This window comes from Anser cygnoides, chromosome Z (assembly GCF_040182565.1).
Source record: "Anser cygnoides isolate HZ-2024a breed goose chromosome Z, Taihu_goose_T2T_genome, whole genome shotgun sequence".
In the NCBI taxonomy this organism is placed as follows: domain Eukaryota; kingdom Metazoa; phylum Chordata; class Aves; order Anseriformes; family Anatidae; genus Anser; species Anser cygnoides.
The window spans coordinates 76,672,710-76,694,695 of record NC_089912.1 but is presented as its reverse complement, the minus strand read 5'-3'; the positions used below and the strand labels follow the sequence as shown (position 1 = coordinate 76,694,695).

Sequence of the window (21,986 nt, the reverse complement as noted above, 5' to 3'; positions counted from 1 at the left end):
TTCATATTCTCAATAGGGACCAAAACTTTTCAGAAAAGCACTTAGTAAGTCTACTAATCTGCTAATTCAGAAGTGCAAATACATTATAATCAGGAGAGAAAAGGAAAGAAAAGTTGTTCTGGCTTACAAAAACATCTAGCTTCGTGTTTCCCCTAATGATATTTAAAATTGACTTTACAAGTGAGAGGCTTCACCCCTTCTGTAGCAGGTGGCATTACCAGCAGACTGACTACAGTTTATCAGTCAATTGAACGAGCTGAAATTCTCTTGGCAAGAAATGGATAATTGACAGTCTTGAATTCACATTTAAGGGGCCCATAGCCAATTTTGTTGAGCAAAGTGTACCTGCAGGTTTTCACGTGGAAACTAAGTCTAACTAGATGCTGAGAGAAGAAACATCTACAAACTCCCAGAAGCTTGCCATAGGGAATGTCTAAAGCAGAAAAGACAGAGATTGGCAGAGTTTTGAAATATCAAGAAAATCTGGAAAGTTTTGTAATTACCCCCTGTGGCTTTTTGTAAGGGAAAGAAAAAATAGCAGAGGAAGTAGACACCTACGCTTCTGATTGGGATGAGATATCCCTTCTTTTCCTTTATCTCCTGAGAAGAAGGCAAAGCTGCAAAGTAAATGATTCATTTTGAGATAAAGAAGTGGATTGTACATGCCAATTTAAATGTTAAGAAAGTATTCTCCACTAAAGTGCTTTAAGTAAAAAATATGTACATTAAATACGAGATCAAGGCTAGCACCTTCTTTCAGGAAATCTCTTGCACTAATCTAATATATCAAATAAGATTCAAGTCCAGATGGCTTCAGCAAACATCGAAGAGGCAGAGGGAAGGAGTATACTCAATAATTAACATGGTAAATAGAGAAAAAAAAAATCTGCTGCCTTACTCGTTTAAGCCAATTTGAAATAAACAAACAAACAAAACAGCTTTGAAATGGTAGAGACTAGCCATAGCTTCTCTGTTCTTGTTAATGTTCCATGTGTAAGCTCTACAGAGTTTGGACCAAAAGACACAAGATAGATGGCTTCGGCTCTGAACATCCAACCAGGCATTACATATTGCTTTCCTCACTGGAAATAACATAAGACCTCCTGCTGCACTGCACAGTGCTTGGCTTTTCCAGTCTCATGTTGTTAATTTAAGAAAGTTATGTTCTGCTCATTTCTTCTTGTGTAATAGACCTCATATGCAACATATTCTAGGAATTATTTCTCCTACACAAAAATATTTTCCACTTTCAAAGTCTGGTGAGAGAAGCATAATGCTATTCCCGCAGCAGCTTCATCAGAGCTTCAGATAAGGCCACTGGTGCCACTCGTTTGTCCCTCCATATGCTGGGATAAACTTCGTTTCCATTTTAAAAACTTCCACCTTTAGCAGAAATCCCTATCAGCATGTATGTCTTTGCCTTTTAAATTTGCTGAGCATCATCCCATCTATGTTAGTCCAAAATTATACAATTATTTCACTAAGATAACTTGACCTCCTAGCTTAGTGTTTTCTTTATATTACTAATTCACTGCCAAGTTGACTAAGAAATAATAGACACACTGGACATCAGAAGCAATTCTTGCACAATTCCCAGACTTCCTTGTATTTCTTTCAGTTTCTATCTAGACTGCAGTGGTTTGAATTTCTGTCCACTCATTTTCTGATCTGTCATTAAGATTAATACAATAAAATAATGAGTGAACCATCACCACCTAAAAATTTGTATCAATAGATATATAACATGTTCCAAAGTTGTAGCATAATTATCAGCATTTATCCTCAAAGAGACTGGATGTCTAACAGAGTCTAGTAGATGAATATTCCCAGAGGCATAAACTTCAATTCAACACCTCTTGTTAACTTTCAGATTCCTAATTATGAGGGGTATATGTTCCAGTGAAATGTAGAGAATGTTATGGCCGCTACACTGCTGCTATTGCTAGTTGGATGCACATAACTAAGATCCCAGTTAAGCAAAACACTTAAAACGGTGCTTAAGTCCTCTCAATTTAAGAACGCTGTTAATATTAAGAAAATACTTTGCTTAATTGATTACTGAGAACCTAACTGAAATACTATTATTTTATCTCCATTATTAAATCTGACATTTTGTTTATCCAATTCCATTGCTCTTGATTTTCTACACAGGACATAACATTTATAAGATCATAGAATCATAGAATATTTGAGTTGGAAGGGACCCACATGGATCATCAAGTCCAACACCTTGGGTACCCAAAGGACCACCCAAAAAAAAAAAAAATCAGACCATGTGTCTGAAAGTGTTGTCCAAATGCTTCTTGAACTCCAGCAGGCTTGGTACCATGACTATGTCCCTGGGGAGGCTGTTCCAGTGCCCAACCATCCTCTCAGCGAAGAACCTTTTCCTGAAATAATCTTTTTCCTCTTTGTAGGTAATGCAAAGTGAGAACATCCTTGGATACTATGTTGATGTTGAAAGAATACCCAACAGCTGCATGGACTCGCAAAATCGCATCATTCTAAAGGACAGAAATGTTCTTCTAAATCTCTCTATGGCTTCTTATAGGGTTAATATTTCTGCCTATAACAAAGAAGGAGAATCTCCACAAACCACCTACATTGTCCCAGATTCCTCTGCAACAGGTACTTAACATTTACTCAATTAAGTGGTGGAGAAGTTTTATGATTTTGATATAAATTAACTAACAGACCAAGCAATTTAACATTCCTTGTTAACATCACCAAGCAATTTATTATTCCTTGTATTTAACATAACTTGAAGGTACACTAAGTGAGTTGGTGGTCGACACTAAATTAGGAGGAGCTGTTGACTCCACATCAAGGGCAGAGAGGCCTTGAAGAGATATCTTGGCAAATTAAAGGCCTGGGCAATCATCAACCACATGAAGTTTAACAAGAGCAAGTGCTGCACGTGGGACAAAGCAAACCTTGCTATACATACAGACTGGGGGACTGGAGGCTGGAGAAAGGGATCTGGGGGTTCCGGTTGACAGCAAGTTGAACATGAGCCAGCAGTGTGCCCTGGCAGCCAAAAGGGCCAGACGTACCCTGGGGTGCATCAGGCACAGCACTGCCAGCTGGTCAAGGGAAGGGGTTGTCCTGCTCTGCTCTGCGCTGGTATGGCCTCACCTCAAACACTGTGTGCGGTTTTGGGCCCCACAATATAAGAAGTGTCCAAAGGAGGTCAACCAGGATGGTGAAGGGTCTAGAGAGGAAGAGGCCCCTTGGTTTGCTCAGCCCAGAGCAGAGCAGGCTGAGGGGAGGCCTCATGGCGGCCTGCAGCTCCCTCACGAGGGGAGCGGAGGGGCAGGCGCTGAGCTCTGCTCTCTGGGGACAGCGACAGGACCCGAGGGGACGGCATGGAGCTGGGACAGGGGAGGGTCAGGCTGGGTGTTAGGGAAAGGTTCTGCACCCAGAGGGTGGTCGGGCACTGGGACAGGCTCCCCAGGGCAGTGGTCACGGCACCGAGCCTGACAGAGTTCAAGAAGTGTTTGGACAATGCTCTCAGACATCTGGTCTGATTTTGGGGTGGTCCTGTGTGGAGTCCGTGATCCTTGTGGGTCCCCCTTCCAACTCAGGGTATTCTATGATTCTATGACTCTTCTTCCCTTTTTTCTTTTTTAAACAAGCTACAGAATGTGCTGGTGAACAAGGGTGCAAGCACCAGATATCTGCAAACAATTAGTTTTCTAGAATTTTCTAACACACACCCCTCATTACGTTCTCCTTTGCCCTGCAAATGCATAACAATTCATTTTGGTCGTTACATTTGACTGCTTCTCTTTCTTCTGATGTAATACATACTCTCACCTCAAGCCATCTTTCATCTGACAGCTACCTGTTTACTAAATTGCTGCCTGTTCTTCATGGCTCTCTCCAGACATCTGTTCTAGATTTGGTTTTACTTACAGGCAGGTTCTCTATACCTATGATGAATTACTGGGAAGATAATTGCATGAACTCTGCTCCCAGGATAAATTCCTTCTCTGCATGCACAAAGTTTTCTTGGCTAGTAAAGATATTCTCTTTAATTCTTCTTATTGGTTTTCAGATAGGAGATAAAATGGAGAACTTTGTCTGTCTGCCATAATATTCACCTCTTACACTACATGACAAGTTGTTTCTTTTCCCCATTAGTTTCACTCAGAAGGTGTTCCCTAGCTTGATAATCTATCTTAGAAGACAGCAGAACTTTTAAAGCATTTTGCATTTTTCTGGAAGAATATGAAATATGAAATTACATAGTTACAATCTATAATTTGCCCCTTCTCCTCCCCCAGGTAAAAGCAGTCTCGCATTTGCTCTATATGTAGCAGTCAATAGCGGTCCTCAGAAGGCTGTTTAGCAATGTCGGGCTGCTTCTTCTTGAGATGTGGAGCAACCATTTCCACATATCCAATTGTAAGAAATTAAAGGTCATGACCATCAATTAACACTGGTGTTCCCAGAGACCACTGCAAAGTATTAGCTGCTAAATTTTTTTTATTGACATAAAGGTGTAGACATTACTATATACAGGTCATCCTCACAATAGCTACTTAATGAAGAATCTCGAAATGACTCAGAGCAAAAGACAGAAAAAAAGTGAAGCGGGGGGGGACAGACTGCTTTCCTGTTCATTCAACTCTAATGGTACATTTGTTCACAGACTTGCCTGGCCAAATCAATGTTAAACCTCAGGGAACTGATGCAGTTGTCACCTGGACTCCAGAATACAGTCCAAAATGTTTTGTGGTTGACTGGGGCACTGGTGGAGAGGATATGCGCATGAAAATAGTAACTACACCTGCTGGAAATTTCACACTAGGTAACGGCAACAACCACATCTCCTAATGGAGGAACCATTTCATTTACTGGTTATTTTTGGCTGGGGAGGGAAGAATTTTCATCCTGTTTTTAAGAACAAACTGAGGATCCAGGTAAGCATGCCTTGTGTCTTTGTCCAGCACTGAGGCAACATCTAGTTTTACAAAACAACCAAGTAGAAAGAGTCCTGAGAGAGTCCTCAGTAGGATTCTTCCAGTCACAGTTGGGCAAGAAATGCAGCTAAGCTGCTGTTGTTGGTAAGAGGTCTCTCCTTCCCCAAATGTCGGACAGACCTGTACACTACCTGCTGGATAACACTGTGGTATGAGAACAAAAAAAGCTTCCCTAGCCCCTTGGTAAACTTAACCTCAAATATAAACTGCTCTGTTACAGACTTTCCCCTATATTATTTTTCTTCCCCATAATTGTACTTGTCAGAGCACAAATTCTCAACTCCAGTACTCTGATTACCAAATCGGGCATGAAGATCTGCAGGCAGAGGTCAGTTTAAAGGACAGTCATCCAAAATCTTGATTAAAATCACATAGTTGACTAATGCAAAGACCATTCGGAACTGTCTTTTATGTACAGCAGAGAACATTTTACTCCAGTTTCATGTTAATAAATGTAATGTTTTCCTTGGTCCTCCTGCAACATCTACAACATGTTACCTCTATTTGTTTTGCTTGCTTTTAAATATGCTAGTATATGGGGGGAAATATCTGTCCTTGAACTAAGAAGTCTACAGCCATTTTAGTTTCATACTTTACATTCAGCAGCTTAAGCCTTCCAGAGCTGGATTATAAGTATGACATCTTTTAAAAGCAAAACTGCGTTACCTCTTATTCTGATTCTGAAGTAGTTTTAATAAAGGGTTCAGAGGAAATGAGAAACTATGTATATACTTTGTACTTGGTGTAATGCACTGTAAATATATACTATGTTTTGAGGCTCAGAAAGTAAGAGCTGTATAGAAAAACTATAAACTTCTTGTCTCTCCTCCCCTTTTTTTTCATTTATAACTTTTCAGTAAAACCTGTTATATGTTTATTTGTTTTCCAGACAATTTTCAGCCACATAAGCTGTACAAAATAATGGTACATGCATCTGATGTGTGTCAGTGTGAAAATTTCACAAGACATGAAAAGACTTTTGGAGTGACCCACTTTTACTCAGTTGAAGGAGGTATTACTCCCTTTTATATAACCTCATCCCTTATATTTCTTTTTATTTCCTATCTGCAGAAAAGAAAAAAAAAAAAAGTCCTACACAATGTTTCTTTTCCAGGTGACTTAACGGCATTCTCCAGTCAGCATTGCCTTTGGTCCTAAGCGGCTATGCACTGGCAGTGAATGACCTGCATGCTGTTTCTTACTGACAAGTCCATAGAAATGATATTATTACACATGACATTACCAAAATAACTGAAAGAGGGTCCCTGAGTTACTGCTCCTTGTAGCTCAACTTTAACTGTAGCAAAAGTCAGATTTTCCAATTCAAATTCAATGATGTCTTCTATTGCAACTTGAAATGAATACAGCTGTGACTGTTGGAGTAAAAGTGTTTGTAATGAGTCAGACGTATTTTCTACCTACTTGGGCACTGCTTAAACATAGAATCATAGAATGGATTGGGTTGGAAGGGACCTTAAAGTTCATCTAGTTCCATCCCCCCTGCCATGGGCAGGGATGCCACAAGAGGTTAATGAGGTTGTTTTACTTTATGGGATTTCTCTTTTCTCTTCCAACCTTGATGTAATATTTATGACAATTAGAATCAGACAAGCATCTCTCTAGGCCGCAGCTAGGTTTCAGTCTTGTATGTCTGCTGTATAAATACTAATGCAGAACTTAAATTATTTTCTGAATTTTAAGTTCCTAGGGCAGGCCCCACTAATGTGACAATTCTGAATATCACAAAGCATTCTGCACTTGTGAAGTGGACTGAAATAGCTGCCGAAGACTGTTTGGGTTTTCTCCAGGGGTACAGAATCAGCTACAAAGATTCATCAGGGAAAAAGTGGCTGGGTAAGTGTCCATTGCTCAGAACAAGGGCGTAAATCGGAGCCATGACAAAAAAAGTTTCATACAGAGACATTACATTCATACAGTATTGCACTGTGATAGTGCTTTCACAATGCACTACTGAATTAGATTTCCCTGGGAACTGAGTGCTTTCAAAAATCATCTCCTTGTTAGAGTTTTAATGCTTTAGATGATATCGAGAAAATTCTAGGTATTCCTAGGACTACCTCACATTAAATATTGATAAGAAAAGTTGCCTTAAAACTTACAGTTCTAAGAATACAGTAGAATTCTTCAATAACACTGAAAGGAATATGTATACTTTCAGTAACTGAGGTATTATGATTTCAGTCACAATACTTTTATATTTCATTGCAACTCAGCCAGGTTTCAATCTGTGCATTACATTTCTTCTAAGAATTCAATTAGTAGTGAAAGTAATTTGTATTTCTTACCTGGTTTGAAATACCTGGTTATTACTTCATTTTTAGAAACTTTTTTTTTTTTAATTATAGCTTTTTTGTTTAACTTCCAAGGTTTAAATTTATACACATTGAAATAAATGAATAGCTATGATTTCAAACTCTTAAGTTTGAAAAAAAAAAAAGTATCTATTTTTATAAACATTTTTCTTCTGGTTTGCAGCAAGAAGTCTTTTCTTGTGGTAAATAATAATGCATTAACTTTGCACATATTGACTTTCAAAAAAATTAAAGACGTTATGAAAGACTAATAGAACCCAAGACCTAGGGTCTGACAAAGGAGAAAAACAAGGGTTCTATAATTCGTGGTGGCATATGCCTTTAGAGAACCATAAAAGGTAAAAAAAGCTTCAAGTATGCAGCCCTGGGTCCCCTAAGTTAGCAGGGGACTTGACAGTGACTTCAGGGAGCTCTATTCCTCCCCAGGTACCTATCAGAGAGTGGAAGAGGAGACAGACGGGAGTGTCCAGGACTGAGCTTCATTTTTTTCCTCTCTCCGAATCAGTCAATAAAATACTGACCCAACAACAGATTGCCATGTTTTCCAGAAAGGAAGAATAATTTTACTTGAGAATTTGGGGAAACCTGTAGGCTACAGCACCATCTCTACTTCTGTGAAGATCTCAAATTCTCAGTAGCAAACTTGAAAACTAAATTCTGCCATGTTAAAGGTATTCTACTGCATTGGTTGGTTAAATAATTCTAACTAGAGGAAACTGCTCCATCTGGAAAGAAAGGTTGAGCTAAAAGGCCTAAAATGCAGATAAAGCAGAATACATGGCCATTTTTCTGTACAGAAACTAAAGTAATATCACTGATATTGATCAAGGTGAATAACTACTGATTACAGTAGTGAGAGTAAAGCAAAGGTCTAGTCTTGCAAATCTTGTTCAGTCATTATTTACAGGCAGTTCAGATGCTTTTCTCTCTCCATGATCAAAGACAGGACTTAACACACACATTATTCCCTTACTGCTATGAGAACCTGTCCTTATTTCAACTGTTACAGCCAGGAGTATTCATTAAAACCACTGTTCAGCAAATCAGGCCTATTGCCTATTATACACAGTCTACTGCACATATCACCTAGGCATCGTGGTGTGTTAGAAAATCATGCTTTTTATACCTGGAATCAAAATGCATGCAAGTATTTTGGAGAATAATAACCTCTTATAATCATCCAAAGAAAACCTGTGTAGAGTGGCCTCCTCCAGATATGGATCAGGGCATAAAAATTTTGCCTTCTCCCCAGTCAGCTGCACTGTTACAGACTCAGCCAACAGAGATCACCTAATTGCCTCACACCCTAACCCCTATTGTGTTTTCAGCTGCTAGTGTCAACTCTTCTACCACAAGTTACCACCTTACTGGACTTAAGGGAAAGACCATCTACCGCATACAGATTTCAGGATTCACTAATGCTGGAGAAGGACTGCCGACTCTTTCACAACCTTTCAGTACTCTAAAATACGGTACTGTAGAAGCCCTATGATACTGTGTTGCCCATCATCAATCTTGATTTTATACACCAATATATAAATAATTATTCTCTACCCCTTCTCTTTTCCCTACTTTTCAAGGAGTAACAAAGTGCTCATGCACAGGGTCTCTTACCCAATCCTTGCTTTACTGATAGCAAATGCAAAATTGTCCCTTTCTTACAGACATACTATATATTATGTAACTCTTATATTTCTTTACCTAACAGGCAGAGAAGACTTAGCTAGAGTTTCTCATCTCTGAAACATTTTCTGCCCTTTTTTAAGTTAACTATTCACAGAATGTTATTTACTGCTGACTCCCATCACAGATTTTGCCAGTTTAAATATTCTGTCTGTGACTGGTTAAGTTCAGTAGTCTTTGTTCTTGACAAAATCCTGAGCAATCGAATAGAGCTGATTTCCAGTTAGTCCTCTGAGCCATTAACAATAAAAAAGTCCCTCTTTCAGTTGTTCTTACTGTGACAGTTGATAAGATCTTTTGTTTTCTAATAACTAAAGTACTTTTTTACTTTTACCAGGCCTGGTAACTACAGGCCTGTCAGTCTCACATCAGTCCCTGGTAAAATTATGCTAAGATTATTCTGGGAGTTATTGAAGTGCACCTGGGGGACAATGCAGTCATAGGTCCCAGCCAACATGGGTTCACGAGGGGTAGGTCCTGCCTAACAAATTTAATTTCCTTTTATGATAAGATCACCCATCTAGTTATCAAGGGAAACCAGCTGATGTGATCTTTTGGGATTTCAGTAAAGCTTTTGATACGGTTTCTCGAAGGATCCTACTGGACAAAATGTCCAGCATACAGCTAGACAAAAACATCATACGATGGGTGAACAATTGGCTGATAGGTAGGGCTCAAAGTGTTATGGTAAATGGGGCTACATCAGGCTATCAGCTAGTCACCAGTGGGGTCCCCCAAGGCAACATTTTAGGGCCAGTTCTTTTCAATGTTTTCATGAATGATTTGGATTGTAGGACTAGAAGGTGTTTTGAGTAACTTTGGTGTTAGCTAAAACATAGACTCTCAAATATTTTTAACACATTATCAATTAGACAATCTAACACCACAGTAGACCCTTTTTAATTTTGACCACAGCTTCACTCAAGTGAAGCTTTCTACAAGAAAAGCCCAAAACAATAACAAAAAAGCAGGCTAAAATGGTATCTGTCACAGGAAAAGTACCTTGAGGTATTCAGAGATTCTAATGGTTTCTTACCATTACAGCATTTTTGTATTTATAGCCCCTTCATTTAATACAAACAACTGAAGAGTCAAAAATTTGATGAAGAAAGAAGCAGGAAAGAAATTAAAAACCTTATTTGAAATCAGCATTTTTTTTCCCCACATAAATCCTTTCTCCTGACAGCACAGTAAATCAGTGTTTTCATTGGAGCTTATCTGCAGTACTTCTATTCCATCCATGCTATTGAACATATATTAAGATAAAACTTTCAGAGTTAATTTAATGCAATATTTTAAAAATGTAAGTAATTACAACGAATTTAAAGATTACACTTACTATTTCCACTTTTCCCCAGTATTTCACAGGTTACTTAATCTCAGGTTTCTTGGTCATAAAAGTCTTTTTCAGCAACAAAGCAATTTGTAACTTTTCAAATACGTTTTTAAGCAAAATTAAGTAGCTGTTCAATTTTAAAAGAGAACTTTTTGCTGGAGAGTATATGGGAAAAGAAAAAGCAAGCAGTCATTTTGCAAATATAGTTTGTCAGTATCAGCAACACAACCATGCACTGACCACACCTTCCTGATGTTATTTTGAAACTTTTGTCTTGGGGTGGCTGGTGGAGAGATCTATAACATAAGCAGATCTGTTAACATGGGCGATAGTAGATGTAGGTTTACAGTGAAGTCTGACAAATGGCTGACTGAGGATAAAATTATTTTAATATTCCAAATGGGTGAAGCATGTCATCTACTAAATAAATAAATGTTACTATTAGCATGACCAGGTGGAGTTTGACCACAAAAAAAAAAATAAAATCCTGAAACGTTAAATGTCAATTTCAATCAAATAGTTTCCTACCAAGTCAGACCTGTGGCAGAGACTTGACCTGTTAAACAAGCCAGAGTTCACTTACGTGGGAAGTAGGTATACTTCTTTTACTATACAGTGTTTATCTTTGAATTGTGTATTTAAGAGCTTGGCATGTATCAAGATCTCTTAAAAATAAAAACTTGGAAGCCTCAGTCTGAGAAATCCCATATTTTGTTTAAACTAAATTTCAGTTACAGGAATCCCAGAACGTGTTACATTTCACATATGTTTGAAGTATTTCTCTAGTGAAGGCAATAAGGCCTCTCCATACTTGATACCATAAGTTTGATTCAATCTTTCTGTTGTTTCCCATCAGATAAAGGAGAATTTGAAGGTTTTATGATTGGCATTTTCTTCAGCATGGTGTTTGTTTTGGTTTTTGCACATGTGAGTTGTTCTCTGGTGTTTAAAAGGTAAGAAGTGAACATTGAATGACGCTATTAGCAGTACCTCCCTTTTACTTAACCCTAAGTTTCATAGCACTGGCCTTTTTTTGCCATTGCAAGCAACTCAAATCAAAAGAGCAAGACAAAAAGGCCACCCTACTCATTTACACAATGAGAATATTTACAAACCAGTAACAAGCTGATTAAAATACTGTCAAAAACCTATAATCTTTTATTTTTTATAGAGTTACCTGACTACTTCCTGTCTCAAACACTCTTGAAAAGAGCATGGATCATTTCTCCCAGTAGAAAATAGGCTATGTATAAGGAAATCAGAAGAGTGCATTTCATTATTTTACTCTTGCATTCCCAAATGATGATCATGTATTTTCCATTGAAATACAAAGGTAAATTCCACCAGCATACTGAAACTGTTGCCATCTGAGCATTTTCCTGCAAGCCCATTTTGATGTTAACTGTACAAATTATGCACATAACCCATAATGGGAAGGAGAAACAAATGGATGAGTAGGAAGAGGAGAGAGTAATAAGGGCACCTGCAAGATATGGACAAGGGAAGATGTCCTCTTCCCCTCAAATTAATATGAGGTGCAGGTGCAATATTAGGCGTATGCACTAACACTGAGAGAAAAATGTCTCACATAGTAATTGGTTTTAATGCTCATTTACTCATAAGCCTACTTGCATACAACCGTTCATATCACTATTATGATATCCTAGAATGCCACCTGCCTTTTTTCTCCCTTTAAAAAGCACCAGCCTCAGATGCTGAATTTGAAGCTGTTAAGAAGGGACTAACCAGCTACACAAAAACCCATCTTCATAGGATCAGAGAAGAGATCAGATAAATCTACTGCCTCAGGCATCACAGCAAGCTTCACCTAAACAAAGACGTAGTACCTGACCTCTAATAAAGTCTAGATTTGACTCTAAGACCAGACAACACTGAAGTCAGCACAGAGGCAGGATGATGGCCTAGATAACCTCATGCAGTCTCTCACAATGTGTTGATTTTTTTTGTATGGATATGAGTCATTGCCCAAAGGTCCCATGGTGCAGCTCTGACAGCAGCTGCTGGCAGGGAGAAGCTCAGCTGGAAAATGCTGAGCAATGCTCTCCAGCACCCCAGGGCAGCAGGAGTGATGGGCACAGTGCCATTGTGGCCTCTCCTCTCAGAAAGGGGCACGGAGGACACAGCCCCTCACTTCAGCCTGATCAGTGGTGAGGGAGCCAGCTGGGCCTTGCCACTACTATGGCTGCCCAGTGTCACTGCTTTCCAGACACTCCTTCACAAGCAGCCCCTGCTTCGTGCCTCTGGTGTGGGAGATGAAAGGCAGCTTCTTCTCACCCAAGCTCTCAGCAGCAGCACAGGGGGAGCAGCCCCGGGGCCTCCCCTGCACGTACCCCCATGGTGGACAGCCATGGGAGTCTGAAGAGCCTAGCGGCATGCTGCAAGTATTGTTGCTTCTGAGCCCCTGGGTTCAAGGAAGGAGCTGAAAAGTCCAACCCTCTGACCAGAGGGCTGTGGAAAAGCAGCCAGATGAAACCAATTTGAACGGCTCCATTCTGAACCCTGCTATGCTTTACAACCCCCACCCCGGGAGGTTGAAGCTCTGAAACAAACATGGTTGATTTTGATTTTGCAGCAGGTTGTTGAGAATTATCCCTTCATCTACAGCTGTGGCAGAAACAGTTTAGTAGAGTTATGTTTATGCTTGTATCAGATGAAATGGTAAGACAGTGTAATCTGTCCCAGAAAGAGCTCACCTCAGACTGTGAAGGAAGAGTAGAAGCCTCATTGCCATCCCCATCCCAGCATGCAGGTCTCAGGGACAGTCTCCTCCAGAACAGCAGGATCACTGCATGAAAGCTAGAAACATATATTTTTGTTTGTTTGTTTTGTTTTTGCTTTGTTGTTTTCTTGTTTGTTTGTTGGGTGTTGTTTACTTCACCAATTCAGCAGTTCAATGCAGACTAACAAGCTTGGCCTTCGTTTCTTAATTGGCATTGTGGTTAATAATCATTGTAGAACATCTTTGATGGTCATGAAAATACCAATAAAATGTAGGTAGGAATGGCAGTTAATTTAAATGTATAGGAAATGCAAGTCAATTAACCTGACAGTAAACTTAAAATATTTATTTACAGGTTGAAAATATCATGCTGGCCAAGTGTACCGAATCCAAGAAACAGCAGTGCAATACAAGATATGGCAAGTACTATTCCAATGGTGTGAAAAAATGCACAAGGGAGATCTTTCTGACTTATTAATCAGTAACACTAGTGTGTTTTTTTCACACTACAACCTAATAAATCTAGTTTCAACAATTGGGAAACGAGGGTAACATTAGAAATACATGACACTAGGAGGTTGTTCAGACAGAGACTTTTAGTTTTATAAAGGTTCTCAGATTTATTTGAAAACATAATACAGCATACTTAAAGGTATGGTTGTTAAAAGAATAAGAAAAAGTTGAACTGGGGGAGTGGTAATGCAAAGGGAGATGTTCAGTTCTAATATCCAGTCACTTTTCGACAACTGGAACTGGAATTGAGCACATTGCTCAAAATAGAGAATAAATAACACATTGTGGCCTAATTCCACAAAAGTGTCACAGGAGGTAATGTATAAGGTATTTTCTGGAATCCAGTCTTCACCCTTCAGTCTTTACATGCTTCTGGAGCAATCCAGGGCTCTGGCTTGTCAGCTGGTAGCTGTCTGAGGAGGCATCGATTAGTCAAGAGGCATTATAGTTCAGTAGCATGTTCAAACCTTGCCGTACCCATTGATTTCCTATGTGTTTTAGTAAGGCTACCTGAATTTCAGGACTGACAAAGTGCCTGGAAGTTAGCTAGAAACCACGTTAATCATCTTTGCCAATTAGTGACCTTCCTTCCATCTTCCTCCGCTTACCTCCTCCTTTTTAAATAAGTGCTTCTGCTCCAGTTTTAGGACTCCTCAGTTTATCTTCCAAGTCTCAGACTGCCAACCATCATGTATTTAGAACAGGAACCTGTGCTGCTTTCCTTTTAACATCTTTTTGACTTTCCTGGCAGACCTGAACTTAGTTTCACACTTCTAGATCTAGTTTCTCAAGAAAACAATGTGAGCTTTAGCGAAGCAGACATCTATCTATTTAGGACAAAAGCATGGCAGAGAAAAGCTAGCCTCGATAAATGACCAAGTGAAATACACATTTCTCTGTGGATCCTGATAGGTAGAGGTAGAAATGCATCAATTCCTTGTTCTCAAGCATTAAACTGGTAACAGGAAACATATGCTATTGTCAAGCTAAGCTGAAGTCAAGGTCTGGAGAGTTTAAAGTTACATATTCAGATAGCAAAAGGCAAGAGCACAATTTAAGATCATACCAGAAGCTGGAAGGTATCTACAGCCAGACACAATCCAAATATAGGACACCAGAGGTAAACCATTAGCTAGGAAATTTAAGAAGGTGCTGACAGGCAGCTGGTAATCAAAAGGTTAGTTGCAGATCAGCATTGCTTTCTTCCTTTGTATAACAAACAAAAAATCTGAAATCTGTCCTTTTTCATTTTTCACATTTAATTGTGTAGAAACAGTCTGTTTTCTAGTAGGAGCTGTAATCACTCTTGTACACATTAGTGAGACTGCAGGCACAGTGAGGGCATAGTGCTGTGTTGTAATGGATAAGGAGAAGTAGATGAAAGGGGCCTCAGATGTAATTTGAGGACATGAGCCCAAGGCAGCAGGAGTCAAGAAGATTCCTGTATGCATGCAAAGGCTGGCACAGAATATGCTTTGGTATTGCAATTACTCAGGGTATCAGAGGTGGGAGCAGAATCTTGTCCTGCTTTGTCAGCCCATGTTGGTCCTGGGAGATGGAAAGTCTATCACTGATGCTTTTTCTTCTTACCCATGATTAAAAAAGACAAAAGCTCACACAGAGCTTATTTTAGATTTGTTAGGTATAGCATTAGGGATGCTGTTCATAATGAACATGATAGTGAAGGTACATATCACACAGGTCTTTATTCGAAACAAGACAAATGCTTACCATGCAGAGGGGGTCTGCTCATCCCATTACAAGTTCCAGTTAGAAAAAAAAAACTGATATTTTATGCAAGATTGCTGAGACTTCAAAGAACAGTGCACTCTTTTTCCAGGTCAGAACAGGAATTATAGGAAGAAAGTAAATAAAAAATACATCCCTATTTGTATCTTGCAAAAGAACTGTAAGAGTTTAAACAAGTTTAGGGCAACTGAGGAGTTAGAAACAAAAGCAGAGGCTTTACAGTGTCAGAGAACATACAAACCTGGCCATAATTGTTAAAGTATTTAAAATATTTAAAAAATAAAATAAAATAAAATAAAAATAAAGTATTTAAAATATTACAGCAAGGGTGGGAAAGCCCAGAAAAACAATCTAAGTGGAAAACAAAGATGCTTGGCATTACAAATGGTTCTCCATTTAACGATCCAGAATTTGCAAAAGCTTGTAATTCAAGGTATACTTAGATTGCATCATGGCATTAAGATGAGTAACAAACTGTATGCTGAGGCTTACAGCAAAAGTTGGTTTCGCTGCTGTTCAAGCTGCTGCCTTTTTGTAGTAGCACATTGGTAAAACTTTTTGAAATCTGTGTCTCAGAACAGCACATCCTGAAACCTACATTTTATCAGCACTGCATTTTCTCTCTAGCATACAGAAAAGCAAGAAAAACTTTGCCGAAATATTAATCATAGAATCACAGAATGGCTTGGGTTGGAAGGGACCCCAGAGATCGTCTAGCTCCAACCCCCCTGCCATGGGCAGGCACACCACCCACTAGGTTGCTCAGGGCCTCGTCTAACTTTGTCTAGAACACCTCCAGGGATGGGGCATCCACAACCTCTCTGGGCAACCTGTTTCAGTGCCTCACCACTCTCTGAGTAAAAAATTTCTTCCTAACCTCTAATCTAAATCTCTCTTCTTTTAGTTTAAAACCATTCCCCCTTGTCTTGTCATTATCTACCCAAGTAAAGAGTCCTTCTCCATCCTTTATATAACAGCCCTTTGAAAGTATTTTGAAAGTATTGAAAGGCTGCAGTGAGGTCATCCCAGAGCCTTCTTTTCTGTAGGCTGAACAGCCCCAGCTCTCTCAGCCTTTTTTCATAGGAGAGGTGCTCCAGTCCTCTGACCAACTTCATGTCCCTCCTCTGGATCTGCTCTAACAGCCCCACATCCTTCTTGTGCTGGTGACCCCAGACCTGGCTGCAGCACTCCAAGTGGGCCCTCACAAGGGCAGAGCAGCAGGGCACAATCCCCTCCCTCCACCTGCTGGCCACTCCTCTGTTGATGCAGCCCAGGATGCAGTTGGCCTTCTGGGCTACAAGCTCACACTCTCGACTCATGCCAAGCTTTTCATCCACCAGAAACCCCAAGTCCTTCTCTGCAGGGCTGCTCTCAATGCGTTCTTGTCCCAGTCTTTATTCACGTCTCGGGTTACCCCGGTCCAGGTGCAGCACCCTGCTTTAGGCTTGTTGAACTTCATTAGGTTCATGTGAGCCCACTTCTCAAGCCTGTCCAGGTCCCTTTGGATGGCATCCCTTCCTTCTGGTATATCAACTGTACCACTCAGCTTGGTGTCATCTGCAAACTTGCTGAGGGTGCACTCTATCCCACTGTCTATGTCGTTGATGAAGATATTAAACAGTACTGGCCCAAGGACAGACCCCTGAGGTACCCCTGAGATATACCACCTGCCACTAGTCTCCATTTGGACATAGATCCATTGATCACCACTCTCTGGGTGTGACCTTCAAGCCAATTCCTTATCCACTGAATAGTCCACCCATCAAATATATAACTCTCCAATTTAGAGACCAGGATTAGGGCAATAAATATTCTCACTCATGTTTATAAAACCAATGTAGATGAGATAAAACATATTAGTTAGCCATATTATATAGGCAGGACCAGACCATCTCTTAGCTTTAATTCTTCTGATATTTATTTCAGTAAATAGCCAATTGCACTTTGCTAAGGTATTATATTGAAATTATATTTTCTCCTTTTGCCTTGCAGACGAATTGGAAACCCATTTCAAAGTCACTGCTTCAGGCCCTGACAGACAATGATACTACCAGCCTTTATGTCATAGAGCATGAGGCAAAGGTTCCCTTGAAGTTAGAGCACTTTACAGATGGTGTAGAAGTCAGGAAGTATGACACTTGTCAGTCAGAAGAACCTAGGAATAACATAGACATAAACATAAGACACAAAGAAATCCCTGAAAAAACAGTAACAAGTGAAAAAGAAGGAATCATTTCCATTACGGTACCACTCTTGAGCGACTACACCAGCATGGAGTTCAGCCAGAAAGCCCTGATGAGTCTAACAGTGAAGCTGCCTGCAATAGCTGCTCATCCTAACCTGGAAATGGAACTAAGGAGTAAGCCAGCACAAACTGAGCATCAGGTATTGTTTGCTCCCCAAGACTACCTCAAACAAAGCCAGGTAGTATTTTTGCCATCTGTACCAACTTTGATGGGACAAGTCAACTTGGACTGAGGAATTTGCATACTTTTCCTTATCAAAAATTCAATTTCCAAAACCTCTGATCATTGAATGGAGGCATTAGGACAGTGAGCTTGTGACAATGGTTATGTTCTACTTAATAAGCTCCTTGGTGAAATAGATTGACTATATAATTAGATTAGCTATTTCACCGTGGTCATTTTGGGCAACTCCTACTGTCTTCACACAGGAAAAATTTTTAGGGGACTGTATGAAAAACCTTCCAATAAGGTGCATCTCCTTGCTAATTCCTTAGTCTGAGCACACTGAAGAAGCCATTTCAAGTCTTCTGGTCTAAAAACAGTGTTGTTCCAGTCTTCAGAGGAGTTCACTAATTAGTGTGACCAGTATAAGATCTGATTTTTAAAGGTTGTTTAGCTCTTTAGTAAAAATTCTACCAAAAATGCCTACCATGACAAAGATCCTCTCCAGCTGGTCAAAGATGGGTGAACAAAACTGTGAGAAGCCTTGAATTTAGGAATGGAAAACGATGCTTTTCCACCTATTTAAAGCACTTAATCTTAGATGAATAGTGCTGTGTAAGTGAAGATGATAATAAGCATAATTATTACTACTGGAGTTCTAGTTGCATTAAATTAAGGATATTTCTTCCTATAAAGACATAGAAATACATTCTTGTTCTCTTGCGAGAGGTAGCTGCAGATAAAATTTCACCTTGTACGCAGTAACGAAATCTGTAGAACAGACTTTGAGAGCTGTATAGGTAGTTCAGTTAGTCATCCATGAAAGTTTGCATAGAGAAGGTGTCATTGAAATATAGGGACTATAAGGGTCTCCTCTTTCTGATCTATATGTGACTGCATTATGTATCTGCACAACAAAATGAGTCTGAACTGGCTTTCCAGCTTTTCCAGTTCATGGTTCTTACCCATAAACTCTGTAGGCATTAATGGTTTGCAGTTATTGTAGAAGACCCAGTTTATTACTGTCTACTCTAGTTTATGAGACTTTATTGAGATTTATTGAAAAAATATTATTGAGATTATTTTTGTGGAGAAAGCAGTTGATCAACTCTACACTAAGCACTGGATGTTCCCAAGACTGGTATCTTTTAAAATTCTCTCATTATAAGTGAAGGATGGTTTGCATTCACTCAAATGTTTCAAGGCATATTAGGCATTATGAATTCTAGAATAACCATGTTTGCAAAAAGATCAGAGAAATTGCAAGTCCCCCACTTGACTAGTTCAATGAGGCCCACAGGAAAAATTTTTTAATTCACAGTTTTTACCAATCTGCACTTGACTGTGAGTTTTGCATCATTCTTTCTTAGCACATAAAATGCATTGTTATGTCACAAAGCAATGTACCTGTTACCACCCACCCTTGTTACTTCTGCTTATTCAAAGAATGGATAACAGCAACACTCCCCAGACCATCACAAAAGTTTAAATAATCATTTTTTAAATGTCTTTCATCATTTGTTTAATGTTGATCAGATGACTTTGCCTCATTTGAATTTAGGAGAATTCATTTGATCCTGCTTTTAGCAAGGCAGTTGGTACTTGCGATTTCTAGTAGAGGGGCTGAAATGAATAACTATTATGGACAATAAATTCCTCCAGTCATGCACAATTATTATCATGTAGTCACCTGAATGCAGCCTAAATTGCCTATTTCCCAAACCTAAGAAATTTCCATGTCCCTGACCAGTAATGTTTCTTTCATTTATGGGCAGAACTACTTATTTTCCTGGTGCAGTTAATACCATCAATAATTCACTCGCCCCTGTAAATGTTGAATTCATTCTTTCTTACTTTGTACCTACTAAAACAGTACATATTATTATATAATGTAGAAAGTATAAGGTAACCAAATAGAATCGAACTAATGACTTGTGAACACTTTCAGTATGTGAAGTGGCCTTTATATATGAAACTCAAAAGACAGTCTGGGCTTTTGACCCACTGAGTATTGCCTTAATGATATTAACCATAGACTGACATCTTGCTAAAGAAAATCCATTTATCAGGGTAGGAGAATTTCATTAGAAGTACACATGGACCTATTTGCTTGTAATGTAAGTGAAGGGTGTATTTCACTCTCGGTTATAAAGCTCACGGTATATGTAATTCTTTACTGATCTCAGAGCAATATCACATCCAATACTTATATTATGGATGTAAATCATACATTTGGAAGAATGAAAGATACATGAAAAATCCTGGTATGGAGATTACTTATAAACAAATAACTTCATCGTGAGGTATCCTTCGAGAACAAAGAATGAAGCTTGTGTGTGGAGAGAAATCGAAGACTATGCTTGCTATTCTCATCCAGTCAAAAGGGACACAGACTCAGAGACACAGAGTGTTGTGGTCTTAAAATTAGGGGCAACTTGTTTAAAAATGTGTGTATGTGTATTGACTACAGAAGGCTGCCTCTACTAGTAGATGTGCAAGATATTTCATTTTATTGGGTGTATTACTGTTCAAGTGTTTTCAGTCATGTTCTTAGCTTCAGTATTGTCAATTGCATTAAGAGGGAAATTAAAACTAGAGAGGATCATAAATCCCAAGGCATTTGAATACTTCTTTTTTTTTTAAGCAGCATATAGTAATAACTCCAGATGACCATGTTAGCATTAGTGAGAATTTAGACTTTATGAAATTTTAGACACTTGACTGTAGGCCTAGAGGTACATTAAGCATAGTGATTCATAGCATAGGATAATATACTGCAGGGTTACAGTGTTTTAGCATTTTTATATTCACAGAGAAATGAATGTAATATTCAGTCTCTAATATAGCCTGTGTATTGAGCAGTAGAGGAGGGTTAAAAAAAAATCCAACATCATAGTATAGGACAATAAAAAAGAATGAGGTAAAACAGTTGAGCACAGAAGGTAAGCGAATTCTCACTATATTCATATAACAAAGGGTAACATCTGGCTGTGTGTCACCATTTGAATATGCAAGATATGCACAGAGCCTAGATAAGGCCTATGGCTAAATAATCACCTTAATTGCCAGCAGAATAGTGCATGATGCGAGAGGAAGAACAAGGCAACGGTGCAAAACCTGTTCCATGACAGAATAGCTTCCATACCTACATTCCTGAAAATAAAAAGTGCATCTAGTAAGACACAGTCAAAAATTAGGTAGGTAACCCAGAAAAAGAGATTTGTGGATGCAAAGTCGTGGCCCATTGTGAGCCAGCTGTGACACCAAAAAGAGTATAGTCATGGTAGTGATTAAACTAGCACCAGCAAAGAGCAAAGTGTAAATATATGTTGTGGTTTTTTTTTTTCTGGTAACAAGATTAGATCAATTTTTTTCTGGCATACTCTTATATAGTACGGACACAGTGATATATTTTTTCCACACTTTTTTACGCCTAAGGTGAGACTACAGTACAGTAATTAGACAGCACTTAAAATTATTACAGTGTTTCAGATAGAAGATATATAGCTACTCGGCCTGGAACAGTAGGTTACAGAGCCTTTTTCCTTCTGTATTAACTATCAAATAGAATAATAGGAACTAAAGAATATCTATAAATCCCCTAAAAACCTAAGCTCTTAGGAGTACTTTGACAACCTTAAAAGCCACCTTATAGCACAATGGCATCTGCACTTGAACATAGTCCTTCTAAAAGCAGAGAGTACAGGAGAAGCCTAACAATCCGAGTCAACCCCAGATTGTAACAAAATTGTTACAAAAACTGTAAAATAATGAACCATTTAATTAAAGCCCTTTACTTACAAGATAACTTGTCTCAGAACTTCCTGATTTGTGTTGCATGCTCTTGATCTGCTTTTTTTTTCCCTCTCTCTCCATTTTTGTTCTCTTAAAGAGCTGTGAGTCAACTGCCTGGATTATGTTAACTGTGTTTTAGTTAATGTGTTGATGAGCACTGTATGAAGGTGGGTTATGGACTCTGGACTGTTTTCATCAGTCACTTTGAAACACGGCTTGCAGAAGATTGCCACAAAGGCGAATTACTCAGTGCTTATTGGGAGAATAATTTCATCCTTGTATGTATTTTATTTCTACAGCAGAAGCATCAGGTTGACTGATAGAACTGAAAACAACACGCTGTGCTAGAAACTGTCATTCATATCACCCTTCCTCAAAGACTCCTTCTTCCTTTCACAAAGCCATCCCTGCTTGGGCCAGGGCAGAAATTTTACAGAAAGAAAC

The 21,986-nt window shown here is 39.0% G+C and overlaps 1 protein-coding gene across 2 annotated transcripts in view; it reads left to right on the top strand.

Moving 5' to 3' along the window:
- The window catches only part of LOC106035572 (interleukin-6 receptor subunit beta-like), a 39,588-nt gene extending 17,901 nt beyond the window's left edge, over positions 1-21,687 (top strand). For both annotated transcript variants that reach the window (XM_013180483.3, XM_048079536.2), the window contains 8 exons: positions 2,418-2,628; positions 4,655-4,813; positions 5,875-5,997; positions 6,687-6,839; positions 8,647-8,790; positions 11,194-11,290; positions 13,433-13,496; positions 17,332-21,687. In XM_013180483.3, coding sequence (XP_013035937.2) covers positions 2,418-2,628; positions 4,655-4,813; positions 5,875-5,997; positions 6,687-6,839; positions 8,647-8,790; positions 11,194-11,290; positions 13,433-13,496; positions 17,332-17,817 — 1,437 coding nt within the window. In that variant the 3' untranslated portion in view covers positions 17,818-21,687. The remainder of the gene's footprint in view (positions 1-2,417; positions 2,629-4,654; positions 4,814-5,874; positions 5,998-6,686; positions 6,840-8,646; positions 8,791-11,193; positions 11,291-13,432; positions 13,497-17,331) is intronic.
- The last annotated feature ends 299 nt before the right edge of the window (positions 21,688-21,986 follow it).